General features: G+C 29.8%; 4 protein-coding genes and 1 pseudogene across 6 annotated transcripts; all 5 read right to left on the minus strand.

Annotated features, from left to right (window-relative positions):
- Positions 1-516: 516 nt before the first annotated feature.
- Positions 517-11,994, minus strand: LOC105255545 (regulatory-associated protein of mTOR). 3 transcript variants are annotated; one of them, XM_020028877.2, is made up of 24 exons: positions 11,536-11,994; positions 11,316-11,418; positions 10,300-10,541; positions 10,057-10,203; positions 9,784-9,959; positions 9,631-9,690; positions 9,439-9,539; positions 9,200-9,333; positions 8,682-9,065; positions 8,509-8,583; positions 8,161-8,418; positions 6,605-6,748; positions 6,404-6,524; positions 6,266-6,337; positions 6,114-6,155; positions 5,711-5,856; positions 4,984-5,081; positions 4,803-4,905; positions 4,275-4,429; positions 4,003-4,173; positions 3,660-3,904; positions 3,396-3,560; positions 2,974-3,256; positions 517-2,839 (listed from the first exon to the last, which is right to left on the minus strand). In XM_020028877.2, exons 1-24 carry the CDS (start codon positions 11,773-11,775, stop codon positions 2,650-2,652), a joined length of 3,855 nt encoding a protein of 1,284 aa, XP_019884436.1. In that variant the 5' UTR covers positions 11,776-11,994; the 3' UTR covers positions 517-2,649. The 3 variants fall into 3 exon arrangements, with proteins under 3 accessions (XP_019884436.1, XP_011263169.1, XP_011263170.1); XM_011264867.3 differs by having other exon boundaries at positions 6,266-6,524; XM_011264868.3 differs by lacking the exon at positions 6,114-6,155 and having other exon boundaries at positions 6,266-6,524.
- A 2,148-nt stretch (positions 11,995-14,142) lies between these two features.
- Positions 14,143-15,823, minus strand: LOC105255550 (cytochrome P450 9e2-like). The gene has a single exon (XM_025407996.1). The coding sequence runs from the start codon at positions 15,682-15,684 to the stop codon at positions 14,143-14,145; it is 1,542 nt and encodes a 513-aa protein (XP_025263781.1). The 5' UTR covers positions 15,685-15,823.
- Positions 15,824-16,542: 719 nt separating this feature from the next.
- Positions 16,543-18,243, minus strand: LOC105255551 (annotated as a pseudogene).
- Positions 18,244-19,641: 1,398 nt separating this feature from the next.
- On the minus strand, positions 19,642-21,674 carry LOC112637762 (cytochrome P450 9e2-like). The gene has a single exon (XM_025408170.1). It carries the CDS (start codon positions 21,439-21,441, stop codon positions 19,927-19,929), a length of 1,515 nt encoding a protein of 504 aa, XP_025263955.1. The 5' UTR covers positions 21,442-21,674; the 3' UTR covers positions 19,642-19,926.
- A 1,789-nt stretch (positions 21,675-23,463) lies between these two features.
- On the minus strand, positions 23,464-25,193 carry LOC112637764 (cytochrome P450 9e2-like). Its single transcript, XM_025408176.1, has one exon. It carries the CDS (start codon positions 25,015-25,017, stop codon positions 23,515-23,517), a length of 1,503 nt encoding a protein of 500 aa, XP_025263961.1. The 5' UTR covers positions 25,018-25,193; the 3' UTR covers positions 23,464-23,514.
- Between the last annotated feature and the right edge of the window lie 1,401 nt (positions 25,194-26,594).

Consider the following 26,594-nt stretch of genomic DNA (forward strand, 5'->3'; position numbering starts at 1 on the left):
TATACATGTAAAAAAAACTAAAGTTAAAGGAAAGAACAGTAATATTAATATCCAAAGTGAACAATCTAATTTTCAACTGCGATTTTCAAAATAAAAACTTAATGGAATTTTTTAGTGTTTTAGTTATTGGCTGCAATATACGATTTATATTAATTTCTAATATATCAAATTTGAATTGTTCCCTCTACTTTCGTATTCACACTGATTCACTTCTTCCCTTTAAAGTTTAAGCCTAAAAACTCAACTAAAAGCATTATATAATTAAATTTTTAATGAAATTTTTAAATTAATTTTTCTCGTTGTCTACGAAATGTTAAGTATTTTTCCTAAGATACATATTTTCCATAACAGTATTATTAGCTCACTTTTTATATACCATAAAAAAATAATGTTCAAAATTCATTAGATTTTATAGATAAAGCATGATTTATTCCGTTTGTTCTCTCAATTTTTTTGTTTGTTTTCTTATTCAAATACACGTCATGTAATAGACAATTTACAATTTTTTAATAAAAACAATAAATAAAAATTATTTACTACTAGCAGAAACTATGTTGAAAGAGATCCAACAGATACAGTGAATACATTAATAAAGATAATTGTACAATTAAATAACATAAATTCCAAAATATGGAAAAATTTCGCTTTAGAAAGAGAAAAAAGTTACAGTTTAGTAGTTTTCATATTCGACAAAGACGTTTAAGTACATCTAACACTGCGTTTATATCTGTAGATATCTGTACAAATCTATGATTAGATACCGTATTCATCCTTCAATCTCTGTCAACTGCTTTATCATGTATATTATCATTATATTACGTGTATGTCAATAACAAAACTATCATATCATACAAAGAGATAAAGCTATCTCGCAGCTCCTCCTCTGTCATCTGGCGCACATATTATGTATATTTATGCGTATTTACAATATATATATATCCATTATTACATAATAATAAAACCATTTCTCGGTTTTTCGATGTAACATTAACGTGTTCTATTTTCATTAAAGGTCTAACTTGGTAATGTAATTTGTCCTATCTTTGTATATTTACGCATAAAGCTTGCCATCTTGCTCTCTAATTCCGCAAATATTAGTGGATTATATGCTCTACGGACAAGTAATAGCGGCAATGGCGCAACCGCGAGTGGAATGAAACAAGTCAATAAATTAATAACATAACTAGAATGAATAATCGTGTTGTTTACATAACTCGTAATTAATATTATCTTACACAACATAATTACACTACTGTGATAGCGAATGTAATTATTCATATTTTCTATTATAATGTCTCAAATATGTCATTTAATGCAGTGTGAGACGCGATAATCTCTAAATATATTTTTTACATTTTAACAGATATATAACATGATTATTAGACTACTTCATTAATAGCTATTGAAAAGTAAGAATCTAAACTAACAAGATGACGATTCGTTGTAATCGTAACATGAGAAAAAAATCCATTTTTATAAAGTTATATAAGTAATAAATCCTGAAAGTTGCATACTTATGTAAAAAAGTATCGCGTACTTTTCTCTCTCTCTTTTAATAGCATGGAAATTTGAATTTTTCTTCTTGAATTTTATATGTAAATATATTGGAAAGTTTTCTGTATATATATCATTGATTCATGAATATTGCACTGCACGCAATCTAATATTGCCACGCAAAATAAAATCTAAATACTAAATGTAACTTCTAGATGAATGTTACATATAAATTTAGATGTCTTTCATTAAATCTTATCATTTAAGAAATTATACTTATTTATGTGTGAAGTTTATACAACATTGGTGACGATTCAAATTTTTCAAAATAAATCTATGCAACTGGTCAGAAACATGGGATAATAGAAAACATTTTAAAAAATCGATAAAATTATACCGAGAAACATTAGTGAAAAATGTAAACTTTAACATCGACTGTTATCCGTGTAATTTATAAAAATGCATATAATGCGAGCTATGTATATTTACATAGTCACATCGGTAATTAAAATATGTCCATTACATACAGATCTGTATCTGAGTACAGTTTAATCCTGAAGCGGAAATTGCATGGCACATTAATTGAGATTATTTCATCGATGCAGGTCATAAAGCTTTCGCGTTAAACTTTACTTTCTCAATTATTCTCGCATACTTAAACTCGCATTAACCTTTTATCACAATGTACGTACACATATTATTATGCATTGGTATTTCTCAGGATATACCAAAAGAGATTACCAAAATTCTTTCAACATTCTTTATCTTACGTCAAAATCACGTTAAAAAGATAATTAATTGTATCTTTAAACTGTTCTTTGGTCACCTGCGAAACTAACTTTGGTTAATCCACACTTGCTTAGTTTTATCACAAAAACTATAATTACCCTCTCTTCCTCTATCTTTTATTCAAAATAGCAGATAGGCAAGAATTGTCTATCTTTTAATGAGAAGAAATAAAAAAAGAAGGCTATTCTGTTATCATAGTCATAGGAACCATTCTATAGTCTTCTTATAAAAAGGCGGGGAAAGAGAGGGGCAAAAGCCCTAATTTCATCGATATATATCGCAACGCGCGCAAGAATATATGTGTAAAATGTTGCTATAAATTTACAAAATTCTGCAAAGATCTTACATGAGTTCCATCTCTAATAGTCATCTGCGTGACTCGTATAACGTGAAAGTACTATCCACAAAGCCAGCTGCCATGGTCACGCGATACTGATGAAAGCTCAAACAACTTACAGGACTGAGACGTGTACCCATGAATCCTTCATGGAATTTTATCGTGTTAAGATGCTGACCCGATATATTATAGACACTGATGCAATGATTCGTGGTGCCGCTAAAACAAAAACATGTATTTTGTTTCATATAAGAGAATCAAAATTATCACAAGAAAAATTATATATAATAAGAAGTCCAGAATGATCATTATAACATTGTATATAAATATAACAATGTTTGTTTTTTGCTTACCATGCAAAAACATCAGCTATTTCGTGGACTGTTAATGCCGCAATGCCGGGCGCTATCTGAATCGTGTTTACAGAAGAATTTTTTCTAAGGTCAAAGATTTTGATGTCGCCTGAAGATGAGCCGGTAAACAATTGTGGCGCGGATCCTTCGGATTGCCTCAAGAATGTGCCCAACATCCAAGCCGTGTGTTCTCTCCAAACCATAACTTTCGCTTCCGCGGGAGGTAATCTCCGATCCAAGAGTCGCACCGATCCATCACCGCAGCCTAGCGCCATTATTGCACCTATAAGAATTTAAAAATCGACATGACGTTTATTATTTTATATATAATAAAGAGAAATAGTGTACGAATATATGTGATATAAGATGAAATATAAAATATAATAATGTAGGAGAGATAAAATGTGACTCGTTTAAACAACCTGTGCCGTCAACATCCATACAGGTGGTGCAACAATCGGCACCTGTTGGGATATCTTGCTTCTTCAATTCGGTCTCCGCGTCCCAGAGTCTTACAATACGAACATCGCCCGTTACTGCTAGAGTGAGAGACTTTTGCTCCCACTTCGTAACTAGTTGTGCCATTGCTGCAAACATGCATTATTAATCATTATATATGCGCTAATATATGTCAATATATGCGCAAGAGATAAATTTTATTCAGCTTTAGTGTTTCCAATACATACCATTGGAGGTCTTGGTTGCGGGTTGTACATCCGCCAGAGCCTGCCAAGCTGTAAGTAAAATCGGATCGCGGCTTATTGTGCCGTTATAATTCTTCCAAATTCGCACAGAACCGTCATCGGAACCCGCCATTAGCAGACTTAAATCGTGAGAGTTGATAAACTCGAGTGCAGTGATACGGGATTTCGTTTTGCTGTCGCGACTTGCGCAGAAAGTCAACTTTACACCGTTCTGATAATCCCATACCCTACAAAAATTTTTTATACATTGTTGTTATACATGCTCTATTATTGTAATATTTTTCAGAAATCGAACATCTTTACAATATGAGGAAAGTTCAAATACCCAAAGTAATCTTTCAATGCTACAGCCAAATGCGGCTCGAATGGATGAAAACCTAGGACCTGAGGTGACTGGGAACATCTCGCGTGATACACCTGCGATTCTATCTTGCTTTGCGGCGCGCGTACTTGTTCCTCTTTCGCGTCTTGCCTCTGCTTTGCATTACGTATAAACCTGCGACAATTGAGTACAACATTTAAATGAGCTTAATACTTTAAAGAAATTTTTCTTCCAACTTGATAATTAATATTTGTAGAATTTTTAATATTTCTTACCGCCATTCCCGTTCAAGATATGGTCTGCTCTCCACATCTTCCATTTCATCTTCTAAACTGACGGGCTGAGCAAACTGAGCACAACTCCATTCGACAAACTGAGAAGTAGTCAATGGGGTCTTGGCTCCAGGTATCTCGTCCGCCTCTTCAGATATCTATATAAATATATATAAGGATTATATATTACAAAATAATAATGCATTGTAAAAGATAAAATTATTTTGCAATTGTATTATAATAGCAGTACCTTTAGTTATAATTACTAATACATATTAAGAATATAAAAATTTATTGAAAAAAAGAGTAGTAACTATAATTACATGCACATAAATGCACAATATTATTTGTAGCATTATTTCTTATTTTCTTATAATTTTTCTTCACATTTATTATTTTAAAAAGGTGTAATTTATTGCACTTTTATATGGATTTTATATGGATTTTATTGCTTTTTTATATGGATAATTTTATATGTATATATTTACAATTTTTTAAGAGACAAACGTAAAAAAAAGAAATAATTCTTACTGTATTAGGAACAGGTTTTCTCGTACGACTACTGTGTGGTAGAACTCTCGAAGAACGTAGCAAATCTGGTCCAGAGTTGACAGTCGGTGGTGACTCCCCTTTGCTATTATAATCAAAATGTAAAAAAAACGTTAGAGACAAAATAAATATTATATCTTATTTGAAGTAATTCTTGATTGACCTTAAATAACCGGTTCTATTTGACGGAGATGGTGGAAGAGATAACGACGAGGAGATTTTTGTTTCGACTACCTCTTTAGGAGCAGAAGATGCCTTCACCTGAAATTTAATATTTAAGATAAAATACATAAAGTTAAAGACTCCAAAATAATAATAAATATTTATTATTAATATTTAAGATTTGTCATATAAAAGTAATAATGAAGTAATAAAAGTAATAATGTATAAAGGCTTTTAAACCCCGATGTAGATATTAAGACGTTTAATTACAAAGGTGCAAGAAAGACAAAAGCACAAATCCATTCTTAAAAAAATATAAAAAAAGTGGTTATATATTGAAATTAAAAGATAACAAAACAATCTCGCAAAGCACGATGACAAACGTTTCGGTCTATTCCAGACCCTTCTCAATGACATTAAGCTTGCGCTTTGCGAAATTGTTTTGTTATCTTTTAATTTCAATGTATAACATCATGACTTTTTTATATTATTTGTGCTTCTGTCATTCTTGCACCTTTGTAATTAAACGTCTTAATATCTACGTCGGGGTTCAAAAGCCTTTATTTATTATTACTTTTATATGATTTATATGATTCTCACGATCCTTTGTATTGAAATAATTTTTATTTTTGTGGTTTAAGATTTGTAACAAAAATTACTCTCTCAAAATATACACTGTACAACTCTACAATCAAGTTTTGTGCGATATATTAGAGAGACGTTTATACCTTATTACGAATATGATTGGTAATTTTTTGAGACATAGCTCCAACTGCTGGATGAGGATCGTTGTCGAGATTGCACAGTCCATGCCATAATTTCATATACACACTACCATAAGAGAGACTCGGTAAATTTCCAAGAGAACTATGACCTGCAATAAATAGTTTCATAAAATTTACAAAAATGTTGTTGCTATTATAAAAATATATTTTAATTCAGAAAAAAAAAGAAATGTTGCTATTATACAAAGCACGTGCGATAAGCATTACAAAATTTATCAAAATTGTATTGTAAAGCATTACAAAATTTGTCAAAATTGTATGGAGGTGCAAAATATGCACAAATTATAAAAATAAAGGATTAATTATGTACAAATACATGCAATGAAAATTTCTAATTTATTATTACCAAGTGACTCGCAAGGTTTCCTCACGAACTCCCAATTATTACCTGGCACACGAAAGAATCAATACAAATAACTATTTGATCCAATGTTCAATCAGCATCAATTGACACTTTTGATTGACTTTTCTCATAATACTAATAACCCGATGACTTACCTAAACTGCTAATGGATGACGAAGATGATACCCTTTTGATGCGATCTTGCGTTCCAAAGCCATCGGTCATATCTATTGCATATGTATTATTAGGCGATAACATCTTTAATCTATCGCGTGAACTGATGCGCCTCATACCACTGAACGGAGACAGAGTTTCTACGACGAGGTCCTTCCGACTATTCTCCTCGGCTATAGCTAAGGTCACGAAAGAGTTTTCAAAATGCAGCACCATCCATTGAAGAGCCACTACTAATTCCTATAATTTAGATGGTTTACAATGAGAATCCAGCGTCATCCGATACTTAATTGATTTTAAATCACGATTTGTTGACTTACTTTTCTAACTAGTGGACACATATCGTGAGAGACTGTATTAATAAGCATCATGGCAATAATTTGATCGATATTGTTTGCATGCTCGCTCCTAGTCGTAACGCTGTTTATGAATGTACCCAATGCATACACGCTAGCTGCTCGAACCTATATAAAATATCAAAAAATTTTTCTAAAAATACAGTTGCTACAAATTTAATAAAAATTGTCTTAACTATTAATTTAATACATATATATACAGGCTGTCCGGAAAATCGCCTGCAGTACTTCGAGAAGTGATTCAAGACCTAAAAAGAAGAAAAAAAAGCTATATAAACATAAGTCCGAAAATAAGTCATTTCCGAATTATAGTCACTTTTATGTTAAGAAAATCGTAATTTATAGTTTATGCTTGGCATCTCTCTTTTTTAATTTCTTTAATTTTAAATTTAAATTTAAAAATTAAAAATTAAAATTTTTAAATTTAAAATTCAAATTTAAATTTAAATTTTTAAATTTGAATTTTAAATTTAAATTTTAAATTTAAATTTTAAGATTAAAAATTTTAATTTTAATTTTAAATTTAAATTTAAAATTTAAATTTGAAATTTAAAAAGTTAAATTTAAAATTCAAATTTCAATTTGAAATTTAAAAAGTTAAATTTATTTAAAATTATTTGAAATTTAAAAAGTTAAATTTATTTAAAATTATTTGAAATTTAAAAAGTTAAATTTATTTAAAATTATTTATTTAAAATTCAAATTTAAATTTAAATTTAAATTTAAAATTCAAATTTAAATATTTAAATTTAAATTTAAAATTCAAATTTAAATTTAAAATTCAAATTTTTTAAATTTAAAATTCAAATTTAAATTTTTAAATTTAACATTCAAATTTGAATTTAAAATTTAAATTTAAAGTTCAAATTTAAACTTTAAATTCAAATTTGAATTTTAAATTCAAATTTGAATTTGAATTTTAAATTTAAAATTTAAATTTAAATTTTTAAATTTAAAAATTTAAATTTGAATTTTAAATTTAAATTTGAATTTTAAATTTAAATTTGAATTTTAAATTTGAATTTAAAATAAAAAAAAATTAAAAAAGAGGGATGCCAAGCATAAACTATAAATTACGATTTTCGTAACATAAAAGTGACTATAATTCGGAAATGACTTATTTTCTGACTTATGTTTATATAGCTTTTTTTTCTTCTTTTTCTTGAATCACTTCTCGAAATACTGTAGGCGATTTTCCGGATACCCTATATATGTATGTACACACATATGTATAATATATACATACATACATATACATACATACATACATACATACATACATACATACATACATACATATACATACATACATATATACATACATACATACATATATATATATATACATATATATATATATATATATATATCTGTGCGTGTGTGTGTGTGTGTGTAATGATTAATGATTTCAATAGTTTAATTCAAGTCTATGCTAGATTAGAATATAATAAATTATAATAATATAATATAAAACAATTGTTATTGTTATTCATATAATTGATAATGATTAAAATAGTTACCTCTGGAACGGGATCTTTTAATAACGTAAATAATTTTTCATGAGCAATGTCTCTAACGCCGCACCATCTCGCCTTGTCAAAATTATGCCAAAGTCTAGCCAGACACAAGCAAAGCCATTGTCGTAGCAAAGAATTTGTGTCTCCCAATTGCTCCAAGCATATCGAAACGAGATTACCTTGATTTGCGGCCACTTGACCCGGTCGGTAATCATTTACAATACTAGCTAGTACAAACGCGGCTAACGTTCTGTGTTCACTCTGAAATCACCATCAAACGTACTTTCATTACGACAAAGTTTAATCACCTGGGCAAACTTGACACAATTAAAATTAGATATAACAAACTACCGGAATAGAAGTATCCTGAAGAACAGACAAGAAATATTTATGGCCACCGTCACGCACAAGATCTGCTTGACACGTCTGCAATTAAATCATATGGACTTAGAATATATTTGTAAATCATGTAAAACATGTTATATACATGAGATTGAAGGCTTATCTAAGCATAGAAGACTCACGTTATCCACCGCTAAAATTTTTGCCCATATAAAGACGAGCAAGGGACGAAGCTCTCTGGCATTGCTTTGCAATAATTTTAACACATATGGAAAAATGCCGACACTAAGTGCTAAATTCACAGCCCACGGACCGAGATCAAGAAAACGTCCTAAGAGCTCCAACGCTCTCAATCTATGAACTTGACTCAATAATACTTGAAGAACGATTGGAAGCTGTTCAGGTGGACTGCGATTTTTTGATCCCAAGTTGAGCCATACTTGAAAAGCTGTAAGTTGATCTTCGAAGAATGACGAATGCACATATCGATCTTCGTTTTCTAGAACTGTTGGCAATTGTGCCAAGCACAGATCGAGTGCCATATCCCAAGCTTGCCACATCCGATGCTAAAAAAATAAAAATATCAATCTTTTTATTTTAAATTTAGGAATAAGCAAACCATTTATTCAAAATTTAGACACATTGTACATTATAATAAAAAATTTCTTTTATATAGAATATGGATTACTGATTAATTTACCTGAAAAGTTGGTGGTAATTTTGGGGAAGAAACTGGCGTGCAATCGTAAGAACGAAGTATTCTCTCTGCCAGTAAAAAATTTCTGAAGAGACTAGCAACTAATAGGTCTTGTCTGAATAATCTTTGGAACAAATCTGGAAAACGATAATACTCTTACAATTATTCTATCTTTATTTTAAATCAACAAATATATATATATATATATATATATATATATATATATATATAAACTTTTTTACCTCTTGGTAGAGTATTCCATGCTATTGTGTCAGTAATAGCTGTAAATATCCAATTAAGCTCGCCTAACATTGTTCTTCTGTCAGTCAACTGTCCAGGAATTCTAAAATATATACAAAGATATTTATATAACTTATTGATACATATTTTATATAACTTATTGAAAGATAAATATTTAATAATATGATTCTTACTTGTCAATCAGATCAAGCGATATATTGGGAACTAATTTGGATGTAGGTTGCATCGCAAACCTGAAAAAAAAAGATATATCTGTATATATCTATATGTATATCACATAGAATACATACAAATTCCCTTTTTTGGCTTATATCCCAAATATTTACCAGCGTATTGCAATTTTTATGGGAGTAGTAAGGCATGATGTAAATATATCTGCAGGTAGATTTGGATTCATAGGTAAAATCTGATTAGCTGCGCATGCTGCTAATTGAATACAATTCTTATAGCACGGTGCTGCGGGACATGCCACTCCGGTTACGCGATTTTGCTGTTTTTCCATCTGCAGAGAACAATCGGTAAAATTGCATTAATGTTGATTAGATTTAAAAAATTATAGTTGATTAGATTAAAAATTTTTAAATAAAACTATTTTTTACCTCATATTCCTTCTCATGTTGGTCAGCAAATTGTTGAAAAGATTCTACAATGATACCTGCATTAGAACAATCATATACATAAATACTAGGTGCACCCATCCAAGTCTGTAAGTCATATACCGACAATGGAATGTACTGTGTATATGTCTGTAAAAGTATATTATCATCAATATAAATATTATATTAGATACAATAAACATATGATTCTTCTATCTTTTAATTATAATTGATCTCTATACTAACTCTATTAAATACCCATATTTCACCATTAGTGGTAGGTTTGGGTACACCATGACCATTGTAATGAAACAAGACTCTCTCTTCTTTAGCATTTCGCCTTAAAGATGTACATAATTTTTTAACTTCCTCGACAGTTGGATCTAAACTTTGCTTGTAGCGAGCTCTTGGTTGCCATCGTTCATATTGCTTTTGCAGATTCGAACCTATAGTTTCAAGAGCTTTTTGTGGACTCACAGATAAAGGATCTGAAAAGACATTTATTTTAAAAATCCTGTATTTGTACTTGACTTCATTTGATAAATTTACTATAAATTTGTCTTCAAAGCATAAAAAGTATGATTATTTTGAAAGACTGTCTTAAACTATATAATTTTAGATTAAAGATTGTTCATGTATCGATATATAGTTATGCTTTTATACAAAGCAAAGATATTTCTATTTTTAATTTTGGAGTTTATTGTATGACAAATGACACAAAATAATAGCATATGTAAAGCGCATTTTGCAATATTCTAGTACAAATTAAAATATCAAATTCAAAATTCTTTTAATTTATTTGATGAATATCTGTCATTACACAACAATATGCTGTCACCTCTTTTTGCCAAATTATTTTACATTCTATCTCTTTTGAAAAAATTCCTTAATGTGACAAAGTATTTATATTAGATCACACAATTATTTCAGTCTCCTAAATTCAAAATCAAATTCGTAAATCCCAAAAAAAAATTCCCCACTTGTGGAAATATCACTATATATCTAAATTAAACACAATTGAATCATTAGATTTGTTTTTTATTCTTGAACCAACTGCATTCTTCTCTTTTTTTCCAACTATTAAATCTAGAGCTCATTTTTAATATACATGAATGCAAAAAGGAATAAAAAACAAACCTACAATAGAGTTGAACAGTGTAATACACATGTCTAATCTAACCTCAAAGTTGGAATTACATAACTATTAGTAACGAAAGAGAGAAAAGATTGGCTAACCAAACGCGCGGGATTAATTTAATCACCTATCCAACATTCGAGACGAGCGCAGGGCTGTGTCTTGACGATGTCCGGAGGATCTACGCCAACGTTGAGGCACAGCACCAAAGCGACGCTCACAGTCTTCATCTAAAAAAATAAAAAAAAACACAGGATCAGACAGATTCGATAGCGCGAATCATCGAGAAGCGACGCTCTTGCTAGATCATCGCGTTAGATCGCGATGTCCGTGCAAATAACACGTACCCGCTCTTTCATCCGCCAAGTCTGACTGATACAATTGACGCTCTCGATGGTGGTATTGTGACGAGGCTTACAGAACGCCAACTGCATTTGCCAGTCCTCCTCGTCGCCGGCTCGTCTGAGCGCGTTGTTGAGCATCGTCGAGGTCGTCGAGGTCGTCGAGGTCGTCGAGGTCGACGACGTCGACGACGACGACGACGGGGCTTCGTGACAGGACTTCATTCTGGCGTAACTCACGGACATCGCAGCGCGTCGCGTTATCGCATCCGTCACGTGCGAGGGAGACGGTGTCTTCGTTTTGTTTTTTCTGACGCGTCGACGATGTCGCACAGGCCTCAAGATCGCACTCGCGCCCGCGTCGACAAATGTCACTCACCACGCGAATACGATGTAAAAACACCCCGATGGGGCGCGACTCGCCGAATTTACCGCACAAATCGCCATGTTAACGTCGCGATTGGAATGTCGCCATAAACTCTATTTCCCATCGAATGTGAGATGTGACACGTGACGCGTGAAGCCCGCCGAAATACTTATGGCGGATTCGCATTGCGAATCCGGTGCACGATAACCAATGGGAAGATTTCTTTTCTCACATACCGATAGGTTATTGAAAACAGAGTGTTTATATTTTTATATGTCTATGGTTAAGATTTCAAATTAATGCGGACCATTTGAAATCTTCTCTTTGAAAAATAAATTTAGTGCGTGATAGAAATTTTGCAAATTAATATAAAATAAATTTTTATTCTCTTGTGCAACATTGAAATTTTTCAGAAATAGTAATTAATCCAATGGAATCCATTTTTTGTATCAAAAAATTAGAAATTTATATTTTTTATATTTTAAATTGTATTATAGAATTTTTAAATAAATAATCAATAGACTTAATATATGACAAAAAATATATTAATATGTAATCATATAAATAGTATCACTTTTATATTTAAAAAATCACTTTTTTAAATTCCCAAAAATTATTACAGTCGAATATTTATAATATCGAAAGATTATCGCGACTAAAAATATACATTATTTTTGTTATAAAGTTTTCTATTTTTCTATTCTAATATACATGCTTAGAATGAAAATGTTGTATATTTAATAAGAAAAATATAGTAAAACGATAATGAAAGAGAAGAAATTTAAAATAATCAAAAAATAATTTACAAATAAAAAAATATCCTTTTTTATCATATCGAATTATGTCGTTAATGAGAATATGTAAACGAGAAATTATGTAGAAATTATTTTCTTGTAAAAGATAACGCAATAAATTATTTTTTGTATACGCCATCACTTTTTGTTAATCGATAAAGATGGATGTAATTATTTCGACAAATTTATTTTGACATAAAATTTATTTTGTAAGAAAAAATCTGGATGTCTTTTTAACATAGTAAAACAATAATTTCTCAAATTAAATTTTTCAGAAAATATAGGGAGGAAAAAAATGTGTGAAAATATCTAAAGATAATTATACTTGGTGTAATAAATGTATGCATAACATATTGTATATTTATATTATAAATCAGATTCATTTGTAACAAGATAAGCTGTACAACAAAGAAAAATGAAATTTCCGCAATGTGTAAATATGATTATATTTAACTTGTAATTTAAAAGAATGACCATAAGCTAGATAATATAATAATAATGCATACACACACACACACTCATGCATGCATATTAAAAATCAATTATCAATATGATCGTGTCATCAATATCATCAATATGAAAATTTAATGCGTCCCCTCGGGGGGAGCATTCGCAACTTATCTATTAATTTACATTAACTTATATTATTATTAATTCCTTAAATCTAATCGTATCTCTACTTAATATCCTATTTAACTCATACACACACGCCAATTTTTCCTACTCTCCTACTCTCTTTCAACTTATTAATTCTGCTTTCGACTTACAGTAATATTTCTTCATCCTCTCTCTTTCTCTCCCTCTCTCTCCTCCCCCCCCCTCTCTATCCTTCTCACTCTCTTAATTTGTAGTTGATATATTAATTGTTTAAAAAATTGCTTTAAAAAATAAGTCAAAAAACGCTAATGTAAAATAATTGTAGCCTAAAGAAATATTATTTTATTGCTTAAATATTAATTTTTTATATATAAAAAGTATAACATTAGAAATTTGCATCAAATTAAGTACACTGAAAATATTATGTACGTTATATAATATAATATAATTCTTTTGTTATATTGTTTCAATACTAAAATTCAATACTAAAAATATTAAAATTCAATACTAAGTTTCAATACTAAAAATATTATGTAATATAATTCTTTTGTTATGTGTTGTTGTTTGTTTCAATACTAAAATGATTATATTTAATAAAGTTCAATATATATGATTATTCGATGTATATATACATTATGTATTAATTATGTACGAATTTTATCAAACAAACAATAACAAATTAATGATCTTACACTGCTTATAATATAAAACAATTTTAATATGTTAGAATCTATATCACTTTTTTATATCATCAAATATTATATAAACAAATAATTTTGGAGAAAATTTTCTTATTACTTTTATATTTACTATTAATATTACTTTTATATTTACTATTAATATTACTTAAAATGTTTAAGATTTTGCAACACTGTTAGTGATTGTTGATTGAAGTACAGGATGCATATCGCTTCTGCATTGAACATTTAACCAAAATCCACCTTCCGGCTTTAGCATTACACCTTTTTTGCTGAATTTTAATGGTATTGTTGTTTTTGCACAAGGTTTTAGCTCACATCGTGCTAATAGATGAAAAAGTAAGACTTTTACCTCTAGCATAGCAAATCTATTCGCTATACACATTCTCGGCCCTAATCCAAACGGCATATAGCATGGAGAGTTGTGATACATCTTATTGTCTAAAAATCTTTCAGGACGAAACTTTTCTGGATCATCATAATACTTTGCATCATGATGGATCGCATAAGCCGGAATCCAAACAGTCATACCTTTCTTCATAGTGAAAGGCTTCTCGTCTGGTAACGCGGGTGGTAATTCATAAGTCTCATCACATACTCTTTCTAAGATAATGGCTGGATATAATCTAAGAGTTTCCTTTATTATTGCATCTAAGTATTGAAACTGATTAATAATTTCAAAAGTCACTTGTCCATTCGATTCTTCTAATATTTGATCAATTTCCTGCCGCAATTTCACTTGAACGTCTGGATTAGTTGCAATTTCGTGAGCAACGAAAGATATTGTGGTTGAAGTAGTTTCAAAGCTAGCGAAGGAAAAAATAAATGCTTGCGCAGCCATGTCATCGATGTCAAGCTCTTTACGTTCTCTTTTACCTCTGATATCCATCATCAATTGGATCATATCCGGACGAATAATGTTTTCAGCATCACGTGTAGCGATAGTAGTTCTTATAATATCTTTAAAGAAATTCGATATGTGACTGCTTATAATTTTTACATTAAAAATTCGACCGAACGTTCGAAAAGTCAAAAGAAAAATAATTTTCATAATGGGGAAGTTGGTCGCTTCTTTCCCGTAAACATAAAACTTGTTCGTTGGATCCTTCATAGAATTGATCTTGATTCCAAAAGCACACGTAGCGATGACATCGTTCGTATATTTAGTGAAGACGTCTTTCATATTCATGTCGCTTTTTTCTCCTGGTATCGATGTGGAAAGAAAATTAGCAAAATCCACAGCGCATTCCGACATCAAGGTAAACATCATTTTCATCTTGCTAGATGTAAAAGAGGGACTTAATAGAGTTCGCACATCCCGCCACTTTTGTCCATGAAGAAAAAGCAGATTGTTCGCAAACAAGGGTTCGTTCAAAACACTCAAACTGCGACGATTATGAAATGCTTCGAAATTCTTCACAAGAATAGATTTAATTATTTCTGGATCGCGAAGTAGAAAAATCGGATTTGTCATGGCATAGAATCCAAAGTATTTTGCGTCCGGATTGAAATTATATATCTTGCAAATAAAATCAGCCATTGATATTCGGCGAAATATAACCGATGTCATGTTGCCCAGTATTGGAACAGATGGTACGTGAATCACATCGTGTCTTTTGAAGAAATTGTAATTTCTAAACAGATAATGAATGCCAAGTGCACTAATCACGATTGATAACAATATCGACCAATATTCCATTGTTATTTCAAATTGTCGTTGCAATTTGTTTGCAAAATACCTGCTGAAATTTGATTTAACACACTAGCGAGATTGTTACTACGAATCGCTGCGGATAACTGTTAATGACAGTTTCATACCACCTAATATATTCGCGAATATTTCTGATGCAAAAGTTTTTTTGAGATATATTCTCGACTGTTTTTAATATTTATTTGACCTTTCGTTTATTTTATACTGTGCGCGCGTTGTGCAACGTTTGCATTCTGATTATTTTATGCAATTCGTTTAAGCATTGAAAAAGATCCGTATTGGATTGAAACATACGTTTTGTCGATATATTTTTTATATTTGAACTATTTCTTCGATGGATAATGTTCTTTTCTTGCCATCAAATTTATTAAAGAATATACAAATTTTCTGTCCTAGATTTATGTTCTGATTTTAATTATGTATTAACAACCTATGCCACGGTCCTATGTATTAACAACCTATGCCACGGTGTCTTTTTCTTTTATCAATTTTGATTGTTATCTTACGCCTCGTTATTCCTCTTTTGTATTTAACATTTAAACTAAATAAATTTTTAATATAAAATTGTAACAAATTAAACAATTATTAATTATTAATATTTATTCAAACAAAAGTTTTTACAGCTTATAACACAAATTAATAAAAAAAAAATAGAACAAAAACAATTTTTTACAAATGTTTACAATATATGAAATAACCTATAACAGAGCACATAAGTTATATTACACTATGATTGCAATTGTATTATAAATATGTTATAATTATCATTAGCAATATAACATAATAATTTGATAAAAGATTTTTAATTTTTTTAAAAATATTTTTTAAGAATTAATAATGCCACTAATCAAGTAGTTTCAAAAACAGGATTCATATCGCTTCTACGCTGAACATTCAACCAAAATCTATTTTCCGGCGTCATTCTACTAGTTTTACTGAATTTTATTGGAAACATAGTTTTCGCACAAGGTTTTAGCTCACATCGTGCTAATAGATGAAAAAGTAAAACTTTTACCTCTAGCATAGCAAATCTATTGGCTATACACATTCTCGGCCCTAATCCAAATGGCATATAGTATGGAGAGTTGTGATACATCTTATTGTCTAAAAATCTTTCAGGACGAAATTTTTCTGGATGATCATAGTATTTTGCATCACGATGAATCGCGTAAACCGGAATCCAAAAAGTCATACCCTTCTTCATAATGAAGGGCTCCTCGCCTGGTAACGCAGGTGGTAATTCATAAGTCTTATCACATACTCTTTCTAAGATAATGACTGGATATAATCTAAGAGTTTCCTTTATTATTGCATCTAAGTATTGAAACTAATTAATAATTTCAAAAGTCACTTGTCCATTCGATTCTTCTAATATTTGATCAATTTCCTGCCGCAATTTCACTTGAACGTCTGGATTAGTTGCAATTTCGTGAGCAATGAAAGATATTGTGGTTGAAGTAGTTTCAAGGTTAGCGAAGGAAAAAGTAAATGCTTGCGCAGCCATGTCATCGATGTCAAGCTCTTTACGTTCTCTTTTACCTCTGCTATCCATCATCAATTGGATCATATCCGAACGAATAGTGTTTTCAGCATCACGTGTAGCGATAGTAGTTCTTATAATATCTTTAAAGAAATTCGATACGTGACTGCTTATAATTTTTACATTGAAAATTCGACCGAACGTTCGAAAAGTCATAAGAAAAATAATTTTCATAGTGGAGGGGTTGATGGCTCCTTTACCACAAACAAAAAATTTGTTCGTTGGATCCTTCATAGAATCAATTTTGACTCCAAAAGCACACGTAGCAATGACATCGTTCGTATATTTAACGAAGACGTCTTTCATATTCATGTCGCTTTTTTCTCCTGGTATCGATGTGGAAAAAAAATTAGCAAAATCCACAGCGCATTCTGACATCAAGGTAAACATCATTTTCATCTTGCTAGATGTAAAAGAGGAAGTTAATAGTGTTCGCACATCCCGCCACTTTTGTCCATGAAGAAAAAACATATTGTTTGCAAACAAGGGTTCGTTCAAATCACTCAAACTGCGACGATTAGGAAATGCTTCGAAATTCTTCACAAGAATAGATTTAATTATTTCTGGATCGCGAAGTAGAACAATCGGATTTGTCGTGGCATAGAATCCAAAGTATTTTGCATCCGGATTGAAATGATATATCTTGCAAATAAAATCAGCCATTGATATTCGGCGAAATATAACTGACGTCATACTGCCCAGTATTGGAAAAGACGGTATGTGAATGACATTGTGTCTTTTAAACAAATTGTAATTTTTAAACAGATAATGAATACCTATTGCACCAATCACGATTGATAACAGTATCAACCAATATTCCATTGTTATTGCAAATTGTCGTTGCAATTTGTTTGCAAAATGCCTGACGAAACTTGATTTAACACACTAGCGATGTTGTTACTAATCACTGCGGATAATTGCTGCGGTATGACAGTTTCATACCGCCTAATATATATTCGTGGATCTTTCTGATGCAAAAGACATTTTTCAACTGACATTATTTAAGATTATTGGTTGATGAAAATTACTAAAGAATTAAATTACTAAAGAATTAAATCATTATTAAATCATTAATAAATCATTATTAAATCATTATTAAATCATTATTAAATCATTAATAAAACATTATTAAATCATTATGAATCATGATTCATTGCAAAATACTAATGATTTAATTCTTTAGTAATTTTTATCAACCAATAATCTTAAATAATGTCAGTTTTTTATCTACTGGTGATATTAATATAATATTTACATGATAATTAATATATGAGTACCACAAGATATAATTAAATATTGTTATATTTTTGATGTCAAAATTGTACAATTTATTTATCTTTGTAAAATAAGATTTTTATTTACACACACATACAAATAATTATTTTCAATATAAAAATTATAATATGTTTTGCAATGGAATTAAATTTTTGTTGATGCTATTATATTATGGAATTAATTCTAAAGCGTAGAAAACTCTCTATATGTTACAAATATGAGAGATTTATTTAGAACAATCGAGAAAAAAAGAAATAGAAATGACAACAGGAGTAAAAAATACTCGTATATAAAAATCTTTTGTTTTATACAAATTATTTTACTTAAGATTACTTTATGTGTGTGCGTGAGTGTTTCCTTCGTATGTATATATTTATCAAAAGAAAATGTATCAACATTACTAATTATTAACAGATATTTATTAAATATTAACAGATATTTTCCATATTTTCCTTGAATATATAAAAATAAGAAATATTACACAATTTAATTATGTGCAATCTAAATACATATATCTTGTAAAATAGCGCTATATAAAGACATTTCATTATTTTAGTTAACTTTAATTTTTTATCTGCATTTTTCTGTTAAATTCACTTCTTATCAATTCTTATCGTCTGTTTGTTGATATTATTATGATATGCTAATATTAATCAATATTGAAATAACATATTGTGAATAATGATTGTACAGTTTTGCATTAGTTATTATTATGTTATTCTAATAAAATTTTGTCACAAAATGTTACATCAAAGCATAAACACGTCAACTATTATTTGAATAAGGAATGTATGTGTGTGTGTGTGTGTGTATGTGTGTGTGTGAACAAGATTATGTAATTATGTAATATGTATATTTTTCTATAAAATAAATGCTATTACTATAAGTAAACAAATTTTTAATAATAAATTTCTTAACAGATTTTGAATTGCATATTTTAACAAATAATACTTCAATTGCGTAATATATATGCAAGTCGAATATATTACTCTCAACTGTGTTCGCATATAGATATATAAAATTCCTCATTGTTGGTACACAAGATATAATACAATATAATATGTATCGAATGATATGTGCACATGCAATTGACATTTAACATTTAAACTAAATAAATTTTTAATATAAAATTCCAACAAATTAAACAATTATTCATTATTAATATTTATCCTAACAGATGTTTTTGCAGGTGTTTATAACACGAATTAACGAAAAAAAAACAAAACAAGAACAATTTTTTACAAATGCTAACAATATATGAAATAACCTGTAATGGCGCACAAAAGTTATATTACACTACGATGGCAATTGTATTATAAATATGTTATGATTATCATTAGTAGTATAATATAATGATTTAGTAAAATATTTGTAATTTTTTAAAAATATTTTCTAAGAATTAATAATGCCTCTAATCAAGTAGATTCAAAGACAGGATTCATGTCGCTTCTACGCTGAACATTCAACCAAAATCCATTTTCCGGCATCATTGTACTATTCTTGCTGAATTTTATTGGCAACATAGTTTTCGCACAAGGTTTCAGCTCACATCGTGCTAATAGATGAAAAAGTAAGACTTTCACCTCTAGCATAGCAAATCTATTCGCTATACACATTCTCGGTCCTAATCCAAATGGCATATAGTATGGAGAGTTGTGATACATCTTATTGTCTAAAAATCTTTCAGGACGAAACTTTTCGGGATCATCATAATACTTTGCATCATGATGGATCGCATAAACCGGAATCCAAACAGTCATACCCTTCTCCATAATAAAAGGTTTCTCGCCCGGTAATGCGGGTGGCAATTCATAAGACTTGTCGCATAATCTATCTAAAAGGCCGACCGGTGGATATAATCTGAGGGTCTCATTTATCACTAGGTCTAAATATTCAAACCGGTTAATAATTTCATAAGTTATTTCTCCGTTTGATTCTTCCAGTATTTTGTCGATTTCTTGCCGCAACTTGTTCTGAACGTCTGGGTTAACCGCAAGTTCGTGAGCTGCGAAGCACATTGCAGTTGAAGTAGTATCGAAACCACCGAAGAAAAAAACAAACGCTTGCGCAGTCATGTCATCGATATCAAGCTCTCTCCGACCTTCTTTACCTCTAATATCCATCATCAATTGTATCATATCCGGACGAATAATGTTCTCGGCATCACGCGTAGCGATAGTAGTTCTTATAATATCTTTGAAGAAATCCGACACGTGATTACTTATAAGTTTTACATTAAAAATTCGCCCGAGCGTTGGGAAACTTATGAGAAAAAGAGATTTGAGACCAAAGATGTTGGTCGCCTCTTTACCATAAACATAAAACTTGTTCTTTGGATCCTTCATAGAATTGATCTTGATTCCAAAAGCACATGTAGCGATGACGTCAGTCGTATATTTAGTGAAGACGTCTTTCATGTCCATGTCATTGTTTTCCACTGATATCGTGGAAAGAAAATTAGCAAAGTCCATAGCGCATTCCGACATCAAGGTGAACATCATTTTCATCTTACTGGATGTAAAAGAGGGACTTAATAGAGTTCGCACATCCCGCCACTTTTGTCCGTGAAGAGAAAACAAATTGTCCACAAGCAAAGGATCGTTGAGATCATTGAAACCGCGACGATCAGGAAACGCTTCGAAATTCTTCACAAGGATGGACTTAACTATTTCTGGATCACGAAGTAGAAAAATCGGATTTGTCGTGGCATAGAATCCAATATATTTTGCGTCTGGATTGAAATTATATATCTTGCACATTAAATCGAAGAACGAAATTCTGCGAAATACAAGTGATGTCATGTCGCCCAGTATTGCAACAGACGGTATGTGAATGACATTGTGTCTTTTAAAAAAATTGTAATTTTTAAACAGATAATGAATACTTAATGTACCAATCACGATTGATAACAGTATTAACCAGTATTCCATTATTATTGCAAATTGTTGTTGCAATTTGTCTGCAAAATGCCTGTCGAAACTTGATTTAGCGCACTGATATGGTTACTACGAGTCGCAGTAGATAACTGTTTGTATGACAGTTTTATAACATAATATGTCCGATGTGTAAGCTTTTATACTGACGTCATATAAGATTAATGATTAGTACTGGCGAGACATTGATACTTTGTTCGAACAATAAGTCGTGAATATTTCTTTATGAACTGATGATATATATATAATGTGTTTACATATTGTTAATATGTATCTATATATTATATTATTATTAATATATGAAATCTAAAAAACTTATAACTATACGTATTGAAATTATAACTGTATATATTTAAGATTATACATTGTCATATTTTTAAAATCAGAATTGTTGCAATTTACTTATACAAAATAAGGTCTGCAATATAAGATTTTTATTTATATACAAATAAGTATTTTCAATGTAAGTATAATATGCTTTATAATATAAAATTAACTTTTTGTTTTATTATTATTGAATTAATTCTAAATTATAGAAAACTCTTTCTATATATGCTACATATATGTGAGAAATTTATTTAGAACAGTCGAAAAAACAAGAATGAAAATGACAATAAAAGTAAATAACCATAAAAATGTTTTGTTTTCTTACAGATAATTTTACTTAATATTATTTTGTGTGTCTGTGTGTGTATATAATAATTTTCTTAGACTATATATATATATATATATATATATATATATATATATACATATAGTAGTTTTCATTTGATCAAATAATTTTTTGCGAGTATATATATATATATATATATATATATATATATATATATACTCGCAGAAAATTATTTGATCAAATGAAAATTATCCATTATTACTGAATATTACTAGATATTTTCCTAAGATATGTTCCTTGAATATGACAAATAAAAAATAATATACAAGTTAATTATATGCGATCTAAGTATGTCTTGTATAAAATATCGCTATATAAAAACATTTTATTATTTTAGTTAACTTTAATTTTTTTTCTGTATTTATCTATTAAATTCAATTCTTATCATATCTTATTTATTTACTGATATTATTACGATGTGCTGATACTATTGTGATTATAACGATATCACAAAAAAAATTCATGTGTAATTATACGCAGCAGATTATTTACGATTCTGAATATAAAAAATTGCAACGTAAACTTTATATTTTAATAAAAATTAATACTCTCCTGTTATTTATTGTCAGCACTTAATCAATATTGAAATAACACATTGTAAATAATGATTGTGCAGTTTTGCGTAATTATATGTAAATCTAAAATTTACGTCATACATAAAATATTACATCAAAATATAAACATATCAACACTTATTTGAACGAGAAATGTATCGCTGTGCATACACACACACACACATGTGTGTGTGTGTTAACAAGATTATGTAATATGTAGATATTTCTATAAAATATATGCTATTACTATAAATATAAATTTTTAATAATAGATTTCTTAACAGATTATGAACTGAATTTTGTAGCAAACAATTGTTTAAGCTTATTAATATATATATTAATATATATTAAAGTCGAACTTATAAATCTCTAAAAAGTGAGTTCAATCGTTATCGAAAAATTTGATAATACAAAATGCTCTCAATTGTGTTTGCATATATATGGATTTCTCCGCTGTTCGTACGCAAGATACAGTATAATATATATAGAATGATATATGCATACATAATTGATATTTAAAGTAAATAAATTTTTAGTATCAAATTCTAACAAATTAAACAATTATTCACTATTAATATTTATCCAAACAAATATTTTTGTAGGTGTTTATAGCACAAATTAACGAAAAAAACAAAACAAAACAAAAACAATTTTTTACAAACGCTAACAATATATGAAATAATCTGTAATGGCGTACAAAAGTTATATTACACTACGATGGCAATTGTATTATAAAAATGTTATAATTATTATTAGTAATATAATATAATGATTCGGTAAAAAAATTTATTATTTTTTAAAAATATTTTCTAAGAATTAGTAATGCTATTAATCAAAGTAGATTCAAGGACAGGATTCAGAGCTTCTACGCTGAACATTCAACCAAAATCCATTTTCCGGCATCATTGTAACTTTCTTGGTGAATTTTATTGGCAACATAGTTTTCGCACAAGGTTTCAGCTCACATCGTGCTAATAGATGAAAAAGCAAAACTTTTACCTCTAGCATAGCAAATCTATTCGCTATACACATTCTCGGCCCTAATCCAAATGGCAAATAGCATGGAGAGTTGTGATACATCTTATTGTCCAAAAATCTTTCAGGACGAAACTTTTCGGGATCATCATAATACTTTGCATCATGATGAATCGCATAAACCGGAATCCAAACAGTCATACCCTTCTCCATAGTGAAAGGTTTCTCGCCTGGTAATGCAGGTGGTAATTCATAAGACTTGTTGCATAATCTTTCTAAAACGCCGACAGGAGGATATAATCTGAGGGTCTCATTTATGACTAGATCTAAATATTCGAACCGGTTAATAATTTCATATGTCACTTCTCCATTTGACTCTTCCAGTATTTTGTCGATTTCTTGCCGCAACTTGTTCTGAACGTCCGGGTTAATCGCAAGTTCGTGAGCTGCGAAGCACATTGCAGTTGAAGTAGTATCGAAACCACCAAAGAAAAAAACAAACGCTTGCGCAGTCATGTCATCGATATCAAGCTCTCTCCGACCTTCTTTACCTCTAATATCCATCATCAATTGTATCATATCCGGACGAATAATATTCTTGGCATCACGCGTAGCGATAGTAGTTCTTATAATATCTTTGAAGAAATCCGATACGTGATTACTTATAAGTTTTACATTAAAAATTCGCCCGAGCGTTGGGAAAGTCACGAGAAAAAGAGATTTGATGCCAAAGATGTTGGTCGCCTCTTTACCATAAACATAAAACTTGTTCTTTGGATCCTTCATAGAATTGATCTTGATTCCAAAAGCACATGTAGCGATGACGTCAGTCGTATATTTAGTGAAGACGTCTTTCATGTCCATGTCATTTTTTTCCACTGATATCGTGGAAAGAAAATTAGCAAAGTCCAAAACGCATTCCGACATCAAGGTAAACATCATTTTCATCTTACTGGATGTAAAAGAGGGACTTAATAGAGTTCGCACATCCCGCCACTTTTGTCCGTGAAGAGAAAACAAATTGTCCACAAGCAAAGGATCGTTGAGATCATTGAAACCGCGACGATCAGGAAACGCTTCGAAATTCTTCACAAGGATGGACTTAATTATTTCTGGATCACGAAGCAAAAAAATCGGCGTCGTCGTAGCGTAACATCCAAAATATTTTGCGTCTGGATTGAAATTATATATCTTGCAAATAAAATCGATCATTGATATTCGGCGAAATATAACCGATGTCATGTTGCCCAGTATTGGAACAGACGGTATGTGAATGACATTGTGTCTTTTAAAAAAATTGTAATTTTTAAACAGATAATGAATACTTAGTGTACCAATCACGATTGATAACAGTATTAACCAATATTCCATTGTTATTGCAAATTGTTGTTGCAATTTGTCTGCAAAATGCCTGTCGAAACTTGATTTAACGCACTAGTGATATGGTTACCACGAGTCACAGTAGATAACTGTTTGTATGACAGTTTTATATAACACAATATGTCTGTTTTCTGCTGTGTAAGCTTTGATACTGACGATATGTATATAATGTGTTTACATAGTGTTACGCGCGCGCCCGAATCGTTAAGGCCCGTTGTCCGGATCCCGTTGATAGGAAGATTGTCAACAACAACAGTCAGCTGAATTTGGAGCCAGCTGTCTTGCTGTGCGGACGTGTTTTCTCTCGAGCCGATCCGTTGCATTATTATTCTGTGTTATTAACGTTATCGTTTGTGTTCTTGAGTTGCATTAAAGTTCCTTTGCTTCTTTAAAAGTGCTTATTTATTTCTCGCGAGCGGTCGATTCATTAGTGCGCGCCTTCGATATTAATCGAAGTCTTCGCCGCGAGTGTAACAATATTGTTAATATGTATCTATATATTATATTATTATTAATATATGAAATCTAAAAAAACTTATAATTATACGTATTGAAATTATAACTGTATATATTTAAGATTATAGCTATACATTGTCATATTTTTAAAATCAGAATTGTATAATTTATTTATACAAAATAAGGTCTGCAATATAAGATTTTTATTCATATACAAATAACTATTTTCAATGTAAGTATAATATGCTTTATAATATAAAATTAACTTTTTGTTTTATTATTATTGAATTAATTATAAATTATAGAAAACTCTTTCTATATATATGCTACGTATATGTGAGAAATTTATTTACAACAGTCGAAAAAACAAGAATGAGAATGACAATAGAAGTAAATAACTATAAAAATGTTTTGTTTTCATACAGATAATTTTACTTAATATTAAAAATTAAATTAAATTAAAATAGCTGCTTAAAAAAAAAAAGAAAAATCTGAAATAGGAAAAATTTAAAAGTAGAAACTGTGACCATCGTTTAATTATATTAACTGTTTTCGAAATGTAATATATATGTATAAAACAAGATGTATGCGAAATTTGTAAAGAACATAAAATTGTTTATTGAATATCAAGTTTTACAAATATTATCACACACTTGTTATGAATGTTTTCGTCTCAGGGCGGGCTTCCTTATATCTCTCGTATATCGTACAAATATAAGATTTATATTCAATATATATATATATATATATATATATATATATATATATAATATAGCTATGTATATATAATATATATAAATACTCGATCTTGTAAAGTGGCGATGTGTGTTTCTTTCATACTTATGTACATCGATAAGCCGATTGCGTTTCTTAATCGCGATTACCGTCGGTTTTATAAATGTTAATACTAGATAATTTATTTACTTGCTAGTTTATAAATGCGGATGATCGATTCGTTGATGAGTAATGAGAATAAGAAATGCATCAGTGCGCAATGTGACACGATCAAATGCAAACCAGCCTCTAACATTTCGTATTTCGTCTGTCTCCGGAAAATTCTGCGCGATAAAAAACAATAAATAATATTTTATATAGATAAATATTTGTTATGT

This window comes from Camponotus floridanus, unplaced genomic scaffold (genome assembly GCF_003227725.1).
Source record: "Camponotus floridanus strain SB8 unplaced genomic scaffold, Cflo_v7.5 scaffold2, whole genome shotgun sequence".
In the NCBI taxonomy this organism is placed as follows: Eukaryota; Metazoa; Arthropoda; class Insecta; order Hymenoptera; family Formicidae; genus Camponotus; species Camponotus floridanus.